Here is a 19,753-nt window from a genome sequence, read left to right on the forward strand (position 1 = left end):
TTGCTCTTAGCAGACAAATTGCGGCATTCATCTCCACATCAGTTAGCCACCTATTTAACCTCAGAATTGTAGTGAAGAACTTAAGGTCTACAGTGCCATCAGAGAGTTGGATGTCTTTAAATTTAGCCCCTTTCGCAAATTCTTTCTTGAACTCTTTCCTCAGTTGCTCATTACAAGTCGACATAGGATCGAAAACAATCGTCTTCTTTCTTGGACGAGGGACGATGTAGGGACTAAGTACAGCTTTCGATGCCGTCCTCTTTCTCTTAAATAGGACGTGGGATGCATCTTCCAGTACCACCGCATCCTCATCTATCTGCTTGTCCTCCTTCTTCTCTTCCTTCTTCTGCACAACGAAATGATCGTCCACCTTCTTCTGCACCACCTTCCTACCCCTCTACACCACCTTACTACCCCTCTGCACTACCTCACTACCCCTCTGCACCCCCTTCCTACCCCTCTGCACCTCCTTCCTACCCCTCTGCACCCCCTTCCTACCCCTCTGCACAACGAAATCATCGTCCACCTCATCTTCCACCTCATCTTCATTATCCTCCACCTTCTCTTCCACCTTCTCTTCCACCTTCTCTTCCACCTTCTCCTCCACATCAGCCTCCTCAACATTCTCAGGGTCTTTCTCCAATAAAAGCCCATCCTACAAAAAACAGAAAAGTCTTCAATTAGTCCAAATGCAAGAAATAGGAAAACTGCGAGAAATGCACCAAATGCAAGAAATGCATACCTCATCTTCATTATCCTCCACCTTCTCTTCCACCTTCTCTGCCACCTTCTCTTCCACCTGCTCCTCCACCTGCTTCTCCACCTGCTCCTCCACAGCTTCCTCAACATTCCCACCATCGGATTTCCCATCAACCACATCAGCCTCCTCAACATTCCCAGGGTCTTTCTCCAACAAAAGCCCATCCTAAAAAAAAAAAAAAAGAACATAAAAGTCTTCAATTAGTCCAAATGCAAGAAATAGGCAAACTGCGAGAAATGCACCAAATGCAAGAAATGCATACCTCATCTTCATTATCCTCCACCTTCTCTTCCACCTTCTCTTCCACCTCCTCCTCCACCTGCTTCTCCACCTGCTCCTCCACAGCTTCCTCAACATTCCCACCATCGGATTTCCCATCAACCACATCAGCCTCCTCAACATTCCCAGGGTCTATCTCCAACAAAAGCCCATCCTCAATATTCAATTCACCATCTTCATCTGTCTTCTCCTCCAAAGTCCCAACATTGTCTATCTCCAACAACGGCCCATCCTACAAAAAATAGAAAAGCCTTCAATTAGTCCAAATGCAAGAAATATGCAAAGTGCGAGAAATGCACCAAATGCAAGAAATGCACCAAATGCAAGAAATGCACCAAATGCAAGAAATGCATACCTCGATATTCAATTCACCATCTTCATCTGTCATCTCCTCCACAGACCCAACATTGTCCGTCTCCAACAACGGCGCATCCTACAAAAAACAGAAAAGCCTTCAATTAGTCCAAATGCAAGAAATATGCAAAGTGCGAGAAATGCACCAAATGCAAGAAATGCATACCTCGATATTTTTTTCGTTCAACAAATCATGATCTTCATTTTCATTGTCCTCCCCAAGCACAACATTGTCTTTCTCCAAGAGCCCAACAATTTCTTCCTCCTGTCCATTCTACAAAAAACAGAAAAGTCTTCAATTAGTCCAAATGTAAGAAATATGCAAAGTGCGAGAAATGCACCAAATGCAAGAAATGCACCAAATGCAAGAAATGCACCAAATGCGAGAAATGCACCAAATGCAAGAAATGCAAGAAATGCAAGAAATACATACATCAACTTCATTCTCCTCCACAAGCCCAACATTGTCTTTCTCCAAAATCAGCACAACATTGTCTACCTTCCCATCCTACAAAAAAGAAAAAATCCTTTAATTAGACCAAATGCAAGAAATGCCAAATGCACGAAATTTATCATCATTCAAACTCATACCTCAGTGTTCACCTCAAAATCTTCCTCGTCCTTTTCTTCATCATTCTCCTTATTTTTCTCCCCTTGTGTGGCTGATAATATGCCAAAGTCTTGTTGTAGTTGGTTTAACATCCGTTTAATGAGAATTATTTCATTTCTCATTTCAGTTTTGATGAGAATTATTTCGTTTCTCATTTTAGTTTTGAATTCATTTAGCTCCTTCGAAAGTTCATCCAATCTACATCTATCCTGGGGAGTTGTTGTTGTTGGAGTTGGGGGAGAGGATTCTTCGTCTTCGTCTTTTCTACTCGTGGCGCTCTCGACAGAATAAGAGTTGCTGGTGCTGGGGGTAGGGTTGCGGGTTGTTCTTCTCGTGGAAGGTTTGGCTTTGGCTGGAGTAATTTGTCTTTTCTTCCTCATGACAGTTTTTTTATGAGGAACTCCATCGTCAATATCTCCAAATTTCTTCTTTCTGCAGTCAAGATCAAAAAAGACATCATAAACATTACCTCCCATATCTTCAAAGTCATCCCTAGCATATAAGATCTTCTCTTCTTCAGACAATTCCATTTTCTTAACAATCTTGCCTTGCAGGGCAGTGTGAAGATCAGAGGCAGTGCTCTTCCTCTTTGATTTGTACTATATTATCCTTGGGCAGACAGGCTCTTCCGTTTGAAGCGTCGTTTTAATTGCAAGATTGGGGACAAACGTTTGGATCACCTCATAAGTGCACACTTGTAAGGCTAGTGCGAACCCATATACGGTATAAGAAACATCGACATCTTTGTCTTTGTTCTTCTTCCCCAAGGCGGCATTCTTCTTCTGTAGATATAACTTCCTGTAGCGATCAAGGTCTTTGGTCAAACCCTTGATGGTTGCTTTAAAGGACACCTTTCCCCATGGAAAATTGAGGAAGGTGTCGATGTCATCGATCATGCTGAAGAGTTTCATATTTATTATCCTCTTCGGGTCAAGGGGATAATGGGAAACAAGGTATACCAGCCCCAATTTCCATGCATCTTCCCTATCAGAGCAGGACAGGAATTTTGAATAAAGGTCTGCTATTCTAATAAGTGGAATATGTTTAAAATATTTAAGAACCAAAGTTGGAGATTCTTCAACCTGATTGAAAATTGTTTGCTCCGCAGGGAATCTCCCAAAATTGAGACCTGTAACCAATGCAAACTCCCTCATCCCGAAGCACAGCTCTTCTCCATTCACAAGGAACTTCATCTCCATAGAATTTGAGCTGGACTTCCTGAGGAGCATGTGGTGTATAATCGTTCCTGAGAAACGCAGTAACGGGTGCCCTTTGAATAAGAATCTGAATTGAGTTTCCTCTACCCTTTCAGTTAGATTCATCTTCGCAAACTTGGCCGCAATATTTCCCATATTAGTTTTCCAAGATACCCTCCCAGCAAACTCGGGTATTATAGTGGACTCCATCTACAAAACAAGGAACTAGATGGGAATAAGCAAATCGAATTAACCATTGAGAAATGCTTGCAAATTTCTTAATACATTAAGGTGCAGTAAAGGTGCAGTAATACATTAAGGTGCAGTAATGGACAGTTCTAAATACATTAAGCATATGATGTGTCATTTCTTAAATCAACAACTCATCCTGTCTCATTGGCATTCTATTAAACGTAAAGCAGTAAAGTAGAATAAGAACAGACGAAAATTATGCAGTAAAGCAGCAAAAGTTAAACCCTAAGCCTACACAGTCAAAGAAAACACAAAAATACCATTTCTTCACAAGCACATAACAAACACGAAAATGTCATTTCTTAAACGAGAAATGAATGAATAAACGTGAAATGCATGCATGCAGAATAAGAACACTGATACAATACTCGTCATATACCCTAAAAGCATTTACACACATAAACGAAACAGAACCAAACCCTAAACCCTAAATACATCAATATAAATCAATATAAACGACATAATACACTTCCAAAACCTAACCCTAACCCTTAAAGCCCTGAACTCACCGGAATATGTCGAAGAGACGGTGGAAAAAGACGATGATGTCGAATAGACGGTGGAAAGTCGATGATGTTGGACGAGGAACGATGTTGAGGAACGATGATCTTGATCGATGTTGAAGGAAGTCGGCAGTTGAGAAGACGTGGTTTTGGAAGTCGGGGTGGGAGGGAGAATCGGGGAGGTTTTGTTTTAAATTAGGGCCGAAAAATTATATATAAGACTAAAGACGCGAATTACCATCCACGCGTTTCATCTAAAAACGCGTGAGTTCATCAACGCGTTTTAGATGAAACGCGTGGATGGGAATTCACGTAAATTGAAAAACGCGAATTGCCATTCACGCGTTTTATCTAAAACGCGTGAATGAAATCACGCGATTTAATCTAAATCGCGTGAATGACAATTCGCGTCAATGAGCGTAAAATCTGGCGCCCGAGGGGTATTTCTGACATTTCGCAGGACAAAAGGGCCCTTTTTGCCAACATTAACAGACGCGTGCCCTTTTTGGAATTTCCCCTGTTATGGGGGCCATTTCATCACATTTCTCTTTAAGTTAGGGATGAAATAGGCTCAAGCCCATCCAAAAAAAAACTAAGAATATGACATAATTTCATAAATTTTAATTTTATTTTATTTAATTACATATTTATTTCTTTAATTTTCTAAAATAGAAATAAAAGTTTTTGTAAATTTACACATTTCATATATAATTTTCTAAAAAAATTGAAGCTCACCCTATTGGATTTTTCCCTATTTGCAAAATTGGTCACCCTATATATACCCTTTTATGCATAAATTGTATCATTTAAAAGGGATGACACTTGTTTATTGAATGATTGCAATCATGTGTTTACAAATACAAGATCATGGGCTAAAACCCACGGACAATGCAATGTCTAACATTCATCACACAATTTAGTTTAAGTATGTCATTAACTGAAAAAATTTGAGAAAAAAAAAAATAATTTATTTTTTCAGTCAATCAGATTGTAACACGTTATTCCCTCTTTCAAATGTCCTATCCTTATAATTGAAAGAGATAACTTAGAAAAATGAATGAAAAAAATAATAATGTGACGAAATTTGGTTGAAAAAATAGTAAAATTTGTCATTTTCTCTTTTTTTCACATTTTTTTTTCTTTCTTCAGTTATAAAATGATAACACATCATTCTCTCTCATTCCCTTCCATAATTCTCTTATCCCACTCATAAATATTAGAAAAAAAAATGATAATACTTCATTTTTGCCACCACCTTCCTTCCAAGATGCCAATGTAATTAGTTGTTACTGTCTTTAAAAATAAATCTAGTAACACAGTTTATCATCTAATAAGGAAGGTGTGTATCATCAGTTAAGGAAATCTTCCCGATGAGAAGAAGTTTGCCATCATATACCATAGTGATGATAGACAGTTTAGCCTATACTTAGTGATGATAGACAGTTTAGACAGTCTTTAACTACTAGATTTTGCAAGAAAGTCTTAACATTGGGTCCTGCATCTAAGTAAGGTTTTCTTCTTCAACTTTCAGACAAACAATGCCAGAAGACTTTAAACACAAGTACTTATACCTGCAAAATGGGACAAAAACTAAACAATGAATAATAAACATTCACCATAATCAAATATGTAAAATATGAACTCCAAATCCATTTGGTAATAAACACCTGAAAATTAAAACTGAGGCACACCACCTCAAGGAAATATCAACTGGTTGTATCTTCATCTTTAGATTGGGTGTCCCAGACAACATCTTTCAATCCTGAAGAGAAGCTCTTGTAGAACTACAGTTTCATAACAAATAAAAAAATAGCAAAATTCTTTTAATTTGGTGGTTATTTAACTCTCATTCAAAGTATTAAAAGTGGTAAATATAACTTACCTTGTGAAACTCAAGTGTGTCACCTCCAGTTTTTCTAAGCTCTACCATGTGTAGTGAAGGAGCCACTTCAAACACCTGATTTCGGGAAGATATCAGTAGTATCTTTAAAGAAGGAAGCACATCAAGCACATTGTAAAGTGAAAGCTATTCAGACATATCAACGTAGTGTTACGTAGAGATTATAGTAGATGTTCTCTTACCTAATAGTTCAATGTTATTTGTGTTCTAACAGTTTCTCTTCATTTTTAATCATAAAATTGTTGATTCTTCTATCTCAACTCACACTCTATCATTCTTTTTCAAGGTATAATCCCTAATAAAAACTTAATTGTTGATTCTAATTCTTAGCTTATACGAGAGCTCGATCTTGACAATCATAGTGGAAACACGTATAGATTAAGACATAATGAAATTCGCAGGAGTAGTCAAGCGCAAGATGAGCGTCTTTTGCACAGGATGCTCGATTTGATCGGATCAAGGTGATGATGGTTTTGAATTTCGACGAGTGATGCGATTGGTAGACTAAGTCCAACGTTAGGATGAATAATTAGGAATCAAGAAGATGAGGTGCCGAGGGTGATGAAGTGAGAGGAGACAATCAGCGAGATCGCCAAAGAGGAGACCATAATTGACATTGCTGATATCACAATGATGACCGTGATTACCGAGAGCATGCACATCAACCTCCGACCAGACTTTCGAAGATGGATTTTCCGAAAACGATTGAATTTATAGTGTGGAGATTTCTTTCAAGTGCATCGTACATTGGAAGAGTCGAAGAGTGAATATGCTTACGCACGTTTGACCGGGTGGGGATGATGTTGGTTTAATTCTCATCTGCAACATCTACTTCCAAGACGAGCTATGACCTGGAATGAACTGAAGGAGCTAGTATTGAAAGAATTTGGTTTAAGTGAATTTGATGATCCATTTGATGAGTGGAAAGTCCTGAAATAAATGGCATCTGTCAAGGAATTCTGTACAAAAATACCTTAATGTGATAGAAAAATTGTTAACAAAAGAATATTCATGTCAAAGGATATGTCAATGAATTGAAAGAAAAACAATTGTGAATCCAATTCAAATACGGAAAGCAGATTCACTTGCAGATGCTATGGGAATGGTTAAGTCCCGAGAAAGAACTAATCAAACTTCAGGAATATTGGCCAACAAAGGAAAGTCTGTTATTACCGAATCCAAGAAATAAGTCATTTAGAAGCAAAACTAATACTAGTGGAACCTATAATAGAGCAGAAACTCGGTCACCGAATAACTCCCCGTCTTGTGTGGCACTAGTCTAGATTGCCTCAATACTAGCTAGTCAGCCTATTAAAAGATGCAAGAAAAATGAACATTTTGAGAAAGAAAGAGCTTGAAGAATATGAAGTTGTATTATATATTATTTAGGAAATAGTGTGTGGTGTGTCTACAGGTTGTACAAGACTTGTTTATATACAAGTGGATGGATCTTTCTAGATCCTCCTTATCCTAGGATTTTTTAAAGAGTTCTACTATTTACTTAGAGTTATGAACTCCTAGAGAATTTCTGAAGAGTTCTATCATCTACTTAGAACTAGAAACTTCTAAAGAATTGTTGAGAGTTCCATAAAAGGGAAAGACTACAAAAACCTAGAACTTTCTAGAGAATCTGCATCAAGGCTTGACATCTTTTTCGGCTTTGGTCACACCATTGAATGGGCCGTGACATTCTCCCTCACCTAAGTCATGGTCGTTCTCGGCTCGACCTTGGACTGGTACTTGGTTAGATTTAGGGCAGTCAGTTCCGACTGATATGAGACATTTCCAATACGTCTCGATTTTAAACGGTCTCTCATATCTGCGTACAATTCTCTTGTGCACAAATTGCAGAGACTTAAATTGTTGAGGGTTAATTTTCCCATTACTGGTACCCTTCCTTAAACTCGATTGCACGCCTCTTCATATCTGTCCATTTCTTCATCTTCTTGGTGGCTTTGTCCAAAGATGCCCGGGCATGATTTGCTTCATCTTCTAAGGATTTCGTGAGAGTGAAGGCAAACAGACTTTGACCGACAAAAACCTATGACCAAACTTTGTGGAGTTGACGTTTTTTGGTGCCTTTGGCCTTGAGCCCCTCGAAAGCCTCCACGCATGCTATCTGGACTTCCTCGGGTACTTCTCATTTTCCCTTGGATTCATCTGCATCATCTGTCATTGAAAATTTGACATATGTCTCTTTACCACATTTGCGACATCGACTGAATCGCATTGTTGAGAACATGCCCATTCCCTCTAATTTTCTTCTTGTTGGTATCACGCTAGTCTTTTCGTGATCCAAAATGATTAAATAATCAAAATTAAGAACTATACAAACGCGTACATGATCAAACCATTGTAGTCCCTACGCTACATCGTAGTCATCTATAGGGACTAACGTAAACAAGATTGTTCCCTTCCAGTCTCTGATCTTGGTGTGCATTTCCTTAAACTCCCTGACCATTGGCTTGGCCATTGTATTCACGGACTTAATCGTCCCCCTCGTTGGGTTGATGCAAAGACCCAACGCCTTAGCCACTCATTCACGCATGAAGTTATGAGTACCTCTAGTATCAACTAGTTCTTTGATTCACCTTCTCCGATCAAGATTTCCACGAACATCGAGTCCCTCTTTGTTCCCTTGATCGGCTCTGTAACACTAGCCTTCACAGTATTGAATAGTCTTAGGGATCTAATTTGAGTCTTTTCCTCTTCCTCGGAGGACTCAATTCCTCCTTTAACTGCTGCAACATTTTCCCCTTAAACGGGAACATAAACTTTATGTGATTATAACACCACAAATATGAAAAACTCTTGGCTTACTCGATTCATCGACTTGCCTCTCGAGTTGTTTGTGGATGTCACTTCTTGGGTAGGCGGTCTCCCCCACCTTTCTCCTCATCATCTTTGTTGAATTTCGGCATGTCCACAGACACCTTGAGCTCGATCAGCCTCTCCGCAACCGCAATTGCCTCAGAGATGTTCTGCACCTTAGCCCTTTGCAACTCTAAATGTGGCTAAGTTTTTAGCCCATTAACAAATGCGAACAAAGACTCTTATTCCGTTAAACTAAGTAACTCAAACATCAATTTTTGAACTTCTTCACATACTTTTTGATGGTCTTATTATGCGCAAAGTGACTAACCTCTTCCGAACCTCAAAATCGGCGTTCTCTAGGAAGAAATTGGCGCTTGTATTCGGTCTTGAAATCTTCCCACGTTTCCATCTTCAACGTAACTCGTTCAATGTCTACTTCACGCCTCCTCCACTACAGTAGTACAATCTCTTTTAGAAAGAAATGTGTTGTTTCCAGCTTGGTACAATCATCAAATATGTTTGATACCCGAAAATACCGTTCCATGTCCTCAACTTCCCTTGAATTCCTCGAACCCTTGAACGGAGTTGGCTTGGGAACATCCATCCGATGAGGTGCCACACCTCGAAGTTCCCCTCCATTCCCCCCAATCTGACCTTCCATTGATTCGAACCTCCCCAACATTTCCTTTTGGAGGGTGCTGATCATCGCATGGACTTCTAATATTGTCCCGAGCACTACATTAATGATATCATTAACCTCACCTCGAACTGATCCAAGCACTTCGTCCTGAATGCTACGATTCGAATTGTTAATGATTCTCATTACTTCATTCTCCAACTTTTCGCCTGCCTCATCCAACACCGTCACCCTATTAGCCACCGCGCTCAACACCTCGAGACTCCTAGTGCTCGCACATGCCTTCCTCAAACTGGGTCACCCGCGCTTCCATGTCGGCACATCTCTCGAAGGACTTGCCCCTCTTGAACCCCTTGTCCTTCTATTCGCCCTTTGTGACTTTGGATCTTGAATCCATCTCTTTTTAGCACGATCTTCTCTTGTATGTGGAAGCACAAACGAGGATACACTACCACTTTTTCTATGATACCACTTTGGCTTTAATACCACTTTTCACATGCAGAAACTCGGTCACCGAATAACTCTTTATTCTGTGCGGCACTAATCTAGATTACTTTAATATTAGATAGTCAACTTATTAGAAGATGCAAGAAGAATGAACACTTTGAGAGAGAAAGAGCTTGGAGAATATGAAGTTGTATTATTTGTTGCTATACAAGTGGATGAATATCCTTATCTTAGGGTTTTCTAGAGAGTTCTACTATCAACCTAGAGTTATGAACTCTTAGAGAATTCTAAAGAGTTCTATCATCTACCTAGAATTAGGAACTCCTAAAAAATTTTAGAGAGTTCCACATAAAGGGAAAAGACTACAAAAACCTAAAACTTTCTAGAGAATCTGCATTAAGGCTTGACATCTTTTTAGGCTTTGTTCACCCCATTGAATGGGCCGTGATAAGCGGCTAACAATTCCAATAATGTCAGAGAGGACCTTGTAATCGAGCCGCAACTACTACTTCCAATCCAATAAATTTTATTCAGAATGACAAATGATGAGAAGAGAAAGAGAAAATTTCTTCTAAATCAATGTTTGTATTGTGACGATAAGTGGGACTATGGACATAAATGTAAGGTCAATTCATTCACAATATGTATCGAGTTGTTGGCATGGATAGTTATGAGGAATGACAACAAGAACCGTTTATGAAAGTGGTAATGCAAGAAGGATCACTATTAGCTATCGAAGTTTAAAGACATCAGATACAATTTTGTCAATTCAAGAGCTCAAAAATAAGTTGTTAGGCAGTTTCTAGACAAGTATACTAGTGGTGACATTGACTAATGGACATTAGTTGTTGATTAGATGGATAGATAAAGGCTTAAGATTTACTATTAATGTCAAGATTTTATCCATTCCTAAATATGATATTATTTTAGGAATTGAATGGCTAATAACCCTCAAAAATATTAATTTAACTTCAATTTTTTTTTTCATTTCATGTCAATTTCATTTCAATCAATAATTTGGTGAAGGTTGTTTTGATATTTTTCAAACTCTTGTATTCTCCCACTTTGGGTTTTTTTTTTAATAAATGACATTATGTTGTTTCCCAAAAAAAATTTACCAAGTTACCAAGGCTTGTTTGATTGTGATTCAAATGGCAATAAAGACTATAGCCTATTTGGCTCACTATTTTATCTTTATTAGGAAAAGAACTGAAGGTGCTTAAAAAGGTCTTGGTTGAATGCAAGTTGTGGAGCTATTAAGAATGATGGAAACAGGAAAGGAAGATGAGCTAAAAGAGATGCGTTTGAAGCTTCAAAAGCATGATAAAAGATTTAATTTATATGCATCAGTCCTAGTATCATGTTCGTCTCATTTCCATATTTTAAGAGACCTATTTACAGTTGAAGTTGAAGTGGAGTAATTATGAGGAAGGATGGTTAGTGATAGAGTAATATAATAAATAGATAGTGAGTTGTTAAGGTTTGAAGTTCTATTCCCTCCTAAAACTCTCTCATCTCGTCATCTCAATTCTGATTATGTGAGAGTAGTCTGTACTAGAGAATCGTTCTTATGCCTGTGTTAATTCCTTCTGACAAACAACTCAATTAAAGAATGAGACTGACATGAAGAAAGAGGAGTTTCAATAAGAATTGTTAATTGCCAAATATATTTCTAGTAATCATGTTCTGTTTTCTAATTAATAAACATAGTTCGGTTAGATGTTATATTCATTTTTTTCTAGGTCCACTACTGAGTTAATTCTGTTGTGTTGATTGTTGCAACTAATTAGATGTTATATTCATTTTTTTCTAGGTCCACTACTGAGTTAATTCTGTTGTGTTGATTGTTGCAACTAATCAGATCGGAAACCAGTTAGAATTGTTGTGATAAGTTATGACTATTTTTTTTTAATAAAGGAGAATTAGCATGACACCCCCACAGCCATGGTCTCCCACTTAACTTAAAGTGTTTTTAGATGGAACCGAACCCGTGACATTTTGATCTCTTAAGCTGATTATTGTGGGTTGTTTGATGTACTTTTTCATAAATTCCTGATAAAGGATGTCAATTTAATCCGCCACGATGGTATTTAATTCAAACTTTCCCGTTTGAGAGGTTTTTTCGTTATTTGACTAAGGATGAGGTGGGAGGAAAAATTGACAAAATGATAACCATAAGAGGTGAAATTTGAAAAATAACTCAAGGTTAATAATATTTGCAAAAATTATATTTTGAGTCTATGAAATGTCCATATTGTCCTATGCGTCACACGAATATATATAGTGCAATACGCAAATATATATAGTGCGTCACGCGAAATATGTATAGTGTGTCACACGAATTGTATAGTGCATCATGAAAATTGTATAGTATGACGGAACGCGTGTTTGCACGCCAAACTCTAATTAAAATGCATAAGTGCGTGACGAGAAACCCTACCCACACTTTGAAGATTTCATCTCTCGTCGTCTCCGTATCTAGTTGTTCATCATCACTGCTGACTCGACTCATCCATTAAAACTCGTATTGTCGGTTTTTCAAACCTCGTCTAGATTATTCAGGTGAGTATGAGACGAGTTTTGATGGATGAGTCGATGAAGTAGTGATGATGAGCAACTAGAGATGGAGACAACGAGAGATGAAATCTTCAAAGTGTGGGTAGGATTTCTCTTCACACACTTATAAATTTTAATCAGAGTTTGGCGTGCTAACACGCTTTGCATCGCACTATACAATTTGTGACGAACTATACAATTTGCGTGACGCACTATACAATACGCGTCACGCATTATACATATTTCGTGTGACACACTATACATATCCGTGTCACGCACAAGACAATATTGACATTTCACAAGTTCAAAATATCGTTTTTTCAAACATTATTAACTTTTGGTTATTTTTCAAATTTCACCTCTTAATAGGGACATTTTTCAAATTTCCCGGTAAGGATGGTATTTGTATGTTAACACTGGTGGTTAGGTTTCCGTCATATCTTCACAAATAGATTAGGCTAAACATTCTCAAAACATGATTTGATATCACTTGTTGAGAAAAAATCTAATCTAAACACACGATAAAAGAAGATGTTGGGTCAAATTATTTTGACTAAGTGTTGAAATAATTTAACCACTGATATTTTGATGATAAAATAACTTATTAGTTTTGATACAGGTGTATTGAGACAATATGTAATAAAACTTGGATGTAATGAGGGTCATTAGACCGATTTTGATTTTCATTTGAATGAATTAGACGTACAGTAGAATTAGACGCAAGTCTAATGAATACACGGAATTAGACGTAAGTCTAATAGAATTAGACGTACAGTCTAACTCATCGGAGTTAGACATGTAGTCTAATAGATATAAAGAATTAGACGGATGGTCTAATGAACACACGGAATTAGACGTAAGTCTAATAGAATTAGACGTACAGTCTAACTCATCGGAGTTAGACGTGTAGTCTAATATATTTGTAATTAGACGTGCAGTCTAACTCAGTGGAGTTAGACGTGCCAGTCTAATGGTTATTGAATAATTAGACGGGTAGTCTAATTAATGAAAATTAGACGTGCGTCTAACTCCTTCAGACAAGTCTGGGGTAGAACCGGAATTAGACGTGCAGTCTAACTTAGTGGAATTAGACGTGTCAGTCTAATGATTATTGAAATTAGACGCGAGTCTAATTCTATTAGACTAGGCGGTTTAATAGACGTTTTTCTGTTAGAAGAAGATGACTTATTTCATTAGACTGATTTTCATAATCTGACTAACTAAAATACGTCTAATGCTCAGTTTAAACAGTACGCTTGAATCTAGCATTTCTCCTACCCACGTGCTATAGCTGTACCCTACTCCTACTCCACTTTCTAGTGAAGATTAGTACAGCAGCTATACGCATCCAATCAAGGAATGCCACATAAGAGAATTTTCTTCACATTACCCGTTTTGTAGGTACATCACTGATGGAATATTCGGCGCACTACCAGTTCTGTACGGCCACGATCCTTTTGCTTAGAACCTGCTGTGTACAATGGAGGCTTTCCAATGGAAGAGTGCCACGTATCATTCTTGAAGATTCGACCGTTAGCTCCTGCTCTGTATTTAACCAATCTTAAGGACAACGGACGAAGCATCGGTTTTCAAGCATTAACAAGTCGAACGAACAAGCAATCTGATTTTTCAGAGAGAGAAATTACTCAATCATCTTGCTTACTACTTATTCTGTGAAGCTTCTTTCTGATTGTACCGTGTGTGAATCGATAGAGAGAGCTAGAATCAAAACACATTTAGCTGAGTGATATTCTTCATCTTGTAATTGAACAGAAAGTGTTTTGTTCAATAGTGAGCTAAGTGTGTGTAAAGTGTATTTGATTCTAATCATATTATAGTGAATCCTTCCGGTGGTTGGAAGAAGGGTGACGTATGAGAGTTTCTCTGAACATCCATAAACAAACTGTTGTGTTCTTCATTTCTGTTATCTTTTCATATTTCATCTTGTGTTTCAAACCCAAGTAAACAATTCCGCCTTGAATCCGTTTCAAGTGTTTACACAAGTTTGCGTAAAATAGAAAGCGAATTAAATTCCTAAAAGGATTTCTTTCAAACTGTTTTTCATAAGCCTCATCCTTAGTCAGACCCCGTCTCTATCGATAAAGCCGATCCTATCAGAAGATATAAAGATATAATGGTAAAAAATAATAAAGAACACAAGATATTATCAGAAGATATAAAGATATAATGGTAAAAAATAATAAAGAACACAAGATATAACGAGGTTCGGCCAACAATGGCTATATCCTCGGGGAGTCGTCCATTTTATTGATTTTTCATGAAATAGTGGTCCAAGTAACCATAGGTTACAATGTCTCTATTTATAGGAGTACATCAAAATTCAAAAGACTATACTATTACTTCTAAGTCCAATAAAGACTTAAAGTCCATTTCAATATATAAACTCTAATAAAATATGAGCTCAAAATCCAACGATATTTGCATTTCAACACTAAAAACACGAAACAGCTTCCGAGGGCATTATCTAACAATTTTTTATTTTTTTTGTAAAGCATAAAAACTTGTTATATTCCCGGTTAGTGTGTAGGTTAGGTTCGTGGTGGGGTGAAGAGGGTTGCTAATTAATCCAGATTAAACATATCTTGATCTAGTTGTGAGAGAAAGTACCTCGGTAGCCACCGAAAGATGGCCCTTTCTTCCAGTTTTATCACCTTGTAACCTCATCTGTAATAGTTTTAAGACATTATTACATATGAGTTTCCCCCAAATTTATGAAGATTTTAGCTTTAAGTCTGGCTCTAGGATTAGGAACCATGTTAATTCAGATCATAGATTGAATTGGATTTATTGAACTGGTTCATCAAAGGTGTTGATTATATATTCAAACATAATCTCTGTTTGAATATTTAACATGAATATAAGATTCAAAAGAGTACCTTATAGTTCCTCTTGTGAACATTGAAACCCAATGGTTTTGCAGCCTCTTCAATCTTAGACATAATCTCATTGGCCGGACATTTCGATGCAAACCGTGTTTCCCGCTTAACAAGACCACTCAAATCCTTCAATTGAAAGGCAAGAGAATGAGTTCCCAATACATGTCCCAAGATAGTTTCAACGCAAAGTATGAAAAAAGCCTGTAAGAATCTCAAAAGTTCCTTTATTATTATTATTGCTTCAATTTTCAGTCATCTGCAAGGGGGACTAAGATATCATACAATTAGACAACAAGGTTCGCAAACCTATATTACTCAACCTAGATAAAAAGCAACACCATTTGGAAAGGCCATCACATAATGCACCGAAGGATACCATGCACAGATAATTCAGCTCACGTACCATTTGTTTCTCAAATAAATTGTCAAGATTGAAACTTTGAGATCTGGAAATGAGCTCAAATGCATTCATAGATACAGGTTTCTCCTTCCTTTCAGTCACAAGATGCTCCTGCAGTTGTATTAGAAATTTGTCAGGTGAGACATTTCTCATGTTAAATTTAGTTACTACAACAATTTTAAAATCACCAAACAGTTTCAAAGTAGGATTTTCTAGGTCAAGAACTTTATATCTTCCATGGCTTCATAGGATTAGTTACCATGCATACATTGATAGCTGAAAATACAATTCAAATCCGCAGAACAGAGAATAAATAGCTTACCTCATTGCCATCAAATGCGGCATCTATGTCGTCAACATTGATACCTTCTTCCTGCTCAAAAGATGGTGGCATGTAATTCTTTTTGAACCATTCATGTGATAAGATTTCAGGAACTGTCATCCGCTGAAACAGACCAAACATGGCTTAAAAACAAAATGGGTTGATCATGATATCTATGCTAATAATACAGGAATTTGTGTAAGGAATTGTGGAAATTCAATCCAGGCTTTAGATAATGTTATAGTTCCTAAATTATAGGATTGATTTATATGCTTTATATTTGTTTAGATAGACCCTGAATTTTCAGTAATTATCATTCAGATTTATGTGGTTTATCTTATCTCTAATTAGAGGAATAAATCACTCTGTCTCAATGAAAATATGTTCAACACCTACTACGAGAGAACTGGGTTGAGTGGTTGCGAACCAGTTGAGACTCCTATAGTATAGATCCTAATACCAAGTTAATGCCTCAGACTTGTAAAATGGAAGACAATAAGGGATGGTAGGTGGACTTTATTATCTAGCCAGCAAACTTGTTTATTTAGCTCACACTCGTCCAGATATAAGTTTTGGTGTGAGTTTTGTTAGATAATTTAGGGGAAATCCTTCTGTTCATAATTTAAGATCTAATTTGGATTCAATGCTTATCACCAAGCAACCTCAAACTGCTTATAGTACATGACTGAAAATGATAATGCACACCTAGATTGGTGTTTTATTCTCTTTAGATAGACCCTTAATTTCTAGTAACTTTATTAGAATTTAAGTGATATATCATATCACTTAAGGGATGGATTGGTGTTTTATTCTCTTTAGATAGACCCTTAATTTCTAGTAACTTTATTAGAATTTAAGTGATAATGCACCTAATAAGGGGATTTTGTCTTTTATATATGGATGGATATATACCCTCAATAATAAAATATATTTTCATAATTAAAAACAATAGAAACTATATGAGAAACAACATGATGATGGCAAGACATGATGGAAAATAGATGGAAAGAGTCTCACTGTAAGTGGTTTTGGATCTAGAATGCGCTTGATCAAATTCTTTGCACCAGAAGAAAATAGTGATGGGCATGAGAAATCAGCCTTGTGGATCTGAAAGTACATTAAATATTTCATAGTACGCTCCATAGATGAAAATAGAAAAATCAGAACAGAAGCACTAAGTCTGGAGATATACCTTCTTATACAGAGTCATAAGGTTGGGTTCATCAAAAGGCAAGTAGCCAGCCAAAAGGACATATAGAATGACTCCACAAGACCAAATATCTGCCGAAGTTCCATCATAGCCTTTGTCTGTCAGTACCTAAGGAGAAATATCACCAGGAAGAATCAGTATATAAGAGTATAACTGTCTGAATATAGTAGAATCAATTTGAAACTAATTTTTGGAAAAATAAAACATATGATACCTCAGGAGCAACATAATTTGGAGTTCCACATGCAGTGTGAAGTAGTCCATCTCCCTATAGTAAGAAATATTTTCAGTTGCACGCAACATTATTTAGAGAAAATGATTGATTATGCATCTTTAAACAAAACGTTAACTAACTAATGTGCTTCTAAAAATAAATTCATTCATATTGAACCCTAAGATACTCCAAAAGATGCAATTATACTTACCCTTACTTGCTTAGAGAATGCACTCAGTCCAAAGTCTGAAACTTTTAGCACACCGAATGAGTCCATAAGCAAATTCTCTGGCTACAAGATGTATTAAGCAATGAAAGAATGAGAGACTTGGAAAATTTTAATGCCAGAAATATGATCCAGTTATATGAAAATGTACTTTTTCTCCTTATGTTCTAAAAAAATTGCTACCAATTTACATAAGTTTAAGACATTAATAGTTGAGCAAATTTGTTCCCAATTTACAAATTTCATGGGGAGTGTTAATTTTAAATAGTTTAAGAATAAATCAGCTCTACACAAAAAGTTCATGGACAAATATGCTCTATTCCATTGTCACAAGACTCTTCTTAGTCACAAATAACAAAATATCTAACCTTTAGATCTCTATGGAAGACACCTCTACTGTGGCAGTAGTCAACAGCATTAATCAGCTGCTGAAAGTATTTCCTAGCTTCATCTTCTTTTAATCTTCCCATTTTTGCCTATAGATGAAGAGGCCCATGAAAGAAGACATCCAAATTAAAACAAGAAGCAGGACTACACTGTAGTAATATGCTTAAGTTGGTAAAGTTATCCTGCATAAAATATTCTGCTATACCCAGAAAACAGAAGCAAAATAAGAAGAACATTCATAATGTCTTACTATTTTGTCGAAAAGCTCACCACCAGCAACATACTCAAGCACAATGTAGATCTTTGTCTTGCTTGCCATAACCTGATTCCAACCACTACAATGAGTCTATTTAAAAATAATGATTAAAGCTGTGACAGCCAGTGCGATTGATTTTGAACTTTTTTCATATATTATTTATTTTATCATGAGCAGATTATATCCATAAAGCAGGAATTCTCTATGCGGAGATGATATTGGAGATCAATTACTATAGACGATAATAACCTATGTAAGATAGAAACAATGCGACTTATTGTAGCTGCAGAAGCATATCAAATACGCGCATATATATATATACAGGTTTTTGTATGGTCTCGAACCTAGACTGTTTCATAAAACCATGTGAAGACTGATTCTGTGATGTAAATTTCTATTTTATATAACATTTGCTGAATATCTTATCACAATTTCTCTATCAATTTCCAAATGAAACAATCCCTTAAGTTCAATTCTGTAAGATATCCCAACAAGCAAATTGATTATAAAAAAAAACTAAATGTCCTAATTTCCCCAACAGAGAACGACAAGAACTGAAGAAGTCTGCCCAATTGCATCTAAAGACATACCTCCATAATTTTTAGAACATTTGGATGATTGACAAGCTTCATCGTTGATATTTCTCTTTTAATCTGAGAACAGGCAGTAAAATCAATGAACAAATACATGATTCATGCACAAAAGAGGGGCAATAATAAATCAACCGTGAAAACAAGTCTAATTCCCTCCACTTCAATCCATGATAATCATATCATCGGTTTTCGTAAATTCAGGGATTAAACCATTCTATCATAATTACACATGGCACATTCTTCGAGAACAAAATCGGGAAATGAATAGTAAAAGTGAGCAAAGAAACCTGCTCAACCATTTGGTGATGGAGTACGTGATGACGGTCGATAATTTTTAAGGCGACCGGATGACCAGTTTCAACGTTGGTAGCGAACTTGACCTTAGCAAAACTACCTTCTCCAAGAGTCCGACCGATCTCATATTTTCCAACACGCGTCCGGGTAGTCGGAGCCGTCATGCTCATTTTCTTTCAATATTACTGATTGTATATCTTATCTTTTATGACGGCACGTAACAAGTTAGAAGTAATCAATGATGTAGTGCATATAAATATAAAATGCATGCAGTTAATGTTCGTTGAATTTGCAGAGACGAAGAAGACGACGACGGCGAAATCGGAAGGATATTCTTCCGCCGGGATTTCGTGTTCTTGTGAATGATTGTTTGATTTATTTGCAGGGATGTGTACGGTACGAAAATGGGAGGGAGTAAGGTGGGCCGTCGAAAGAATGATGGGAGTTTAGGATCAGGATGATCTTCTTTTTGTTAAAGCATAATGGATTATTTTATTCAATCACAGCCACAGACATCAATTTAGACTATTTTTCTCTGATAGTTTGATTTAAATTATTTAGTCAACTATTATATAATAAATTATAGTTAATTAATTAATTAATTAATTATTAAAAATAAAATAAAATAAAATTAGATATATTTGAA

The 19,753-nt window shown here is 36.7% G+C and overlaps 1 protein-coding gene across 1 annotated transcript; it reads right to left on the reverse strand.

Annotated features, from left to right (window-relative positions):
* Positions 1-5,226: 5,226 nt before the first annotated feature.
* On the reverse strand, positions 5,227-19,529 carry LOC124937869 (CBL-interacting serine/threonine-protein kinase 9-like). The gene is made up of 15 exons (XM_047478199.1): positions 19,101-19,529; positions 18,811-18,873; positions 18,215-18,286; positions 17,946-18,053; positions 17,563-17,643; positions 17,352-17,405; positions 17,120-17,245; positions 16,945-17,034; positions 15,928-16,050; positions 15,609-15,716; positions 15,206-15,331; positions 14,937-14,993; positions 5,837-5,911; positions 5,622-5,738; positions 5,227-5,525 (listed from the first exon to the last, which is right to left on the reverse strand). The coding sequence occupies exons 1-14, from the start codon at positions 19,275-19,277 to the stop codon at positions 5,661-5,663; spliced, it is 1,338 nt and encodes a 445-aa protein (XP_047334155.1). The 5' UTR covers positions 19,278-19,529; the 3' UTR covers positions 5,227-5,525; positions 5,622-5,660.
* Positions 19,530-19,753: the final 224 nt, after the last annotated feature.

This window comes from Impatiens glandulifera, chromosome 5, assembly GCF_907164915.1.
Source record: "Impatiens glandulifera chromosome 5, dImpGla2.1, whole genome shotgun sequence".
In the NCBI taxonomy this organism is placed as follows: Eukaryota; Viridiplantae; Streptophyta; class Magnoliopsida; order Ericales; family Balsaminaceae; genus Impatiens; species Impatiens glandulifera.

Bases quoted from the DNA above. Each gene is read 5' to 3' on its own strand.
- LOC124937869 (XM_047478199.1), bottom strand. From the start codon at position 19,277: ATGAGCATGACGGCTCCGACTACCCGGACGCGTGTTGGAAAATATGAG. The intron at 17,406-17,562 runs GTAAGTATAATT...TTCTTACTATAG, and splicing joins CATTCTCTAAGCAAGTAAGG to GGAGATGGACTACTTCACAC. The intron at 16,051-16,944 runs GTGAGACTCTTT...GGTCTGTTTCAG, and splicing joins TAGATCCAAAACCACTTACA to CGGATGACAGTTCCTGAAAT.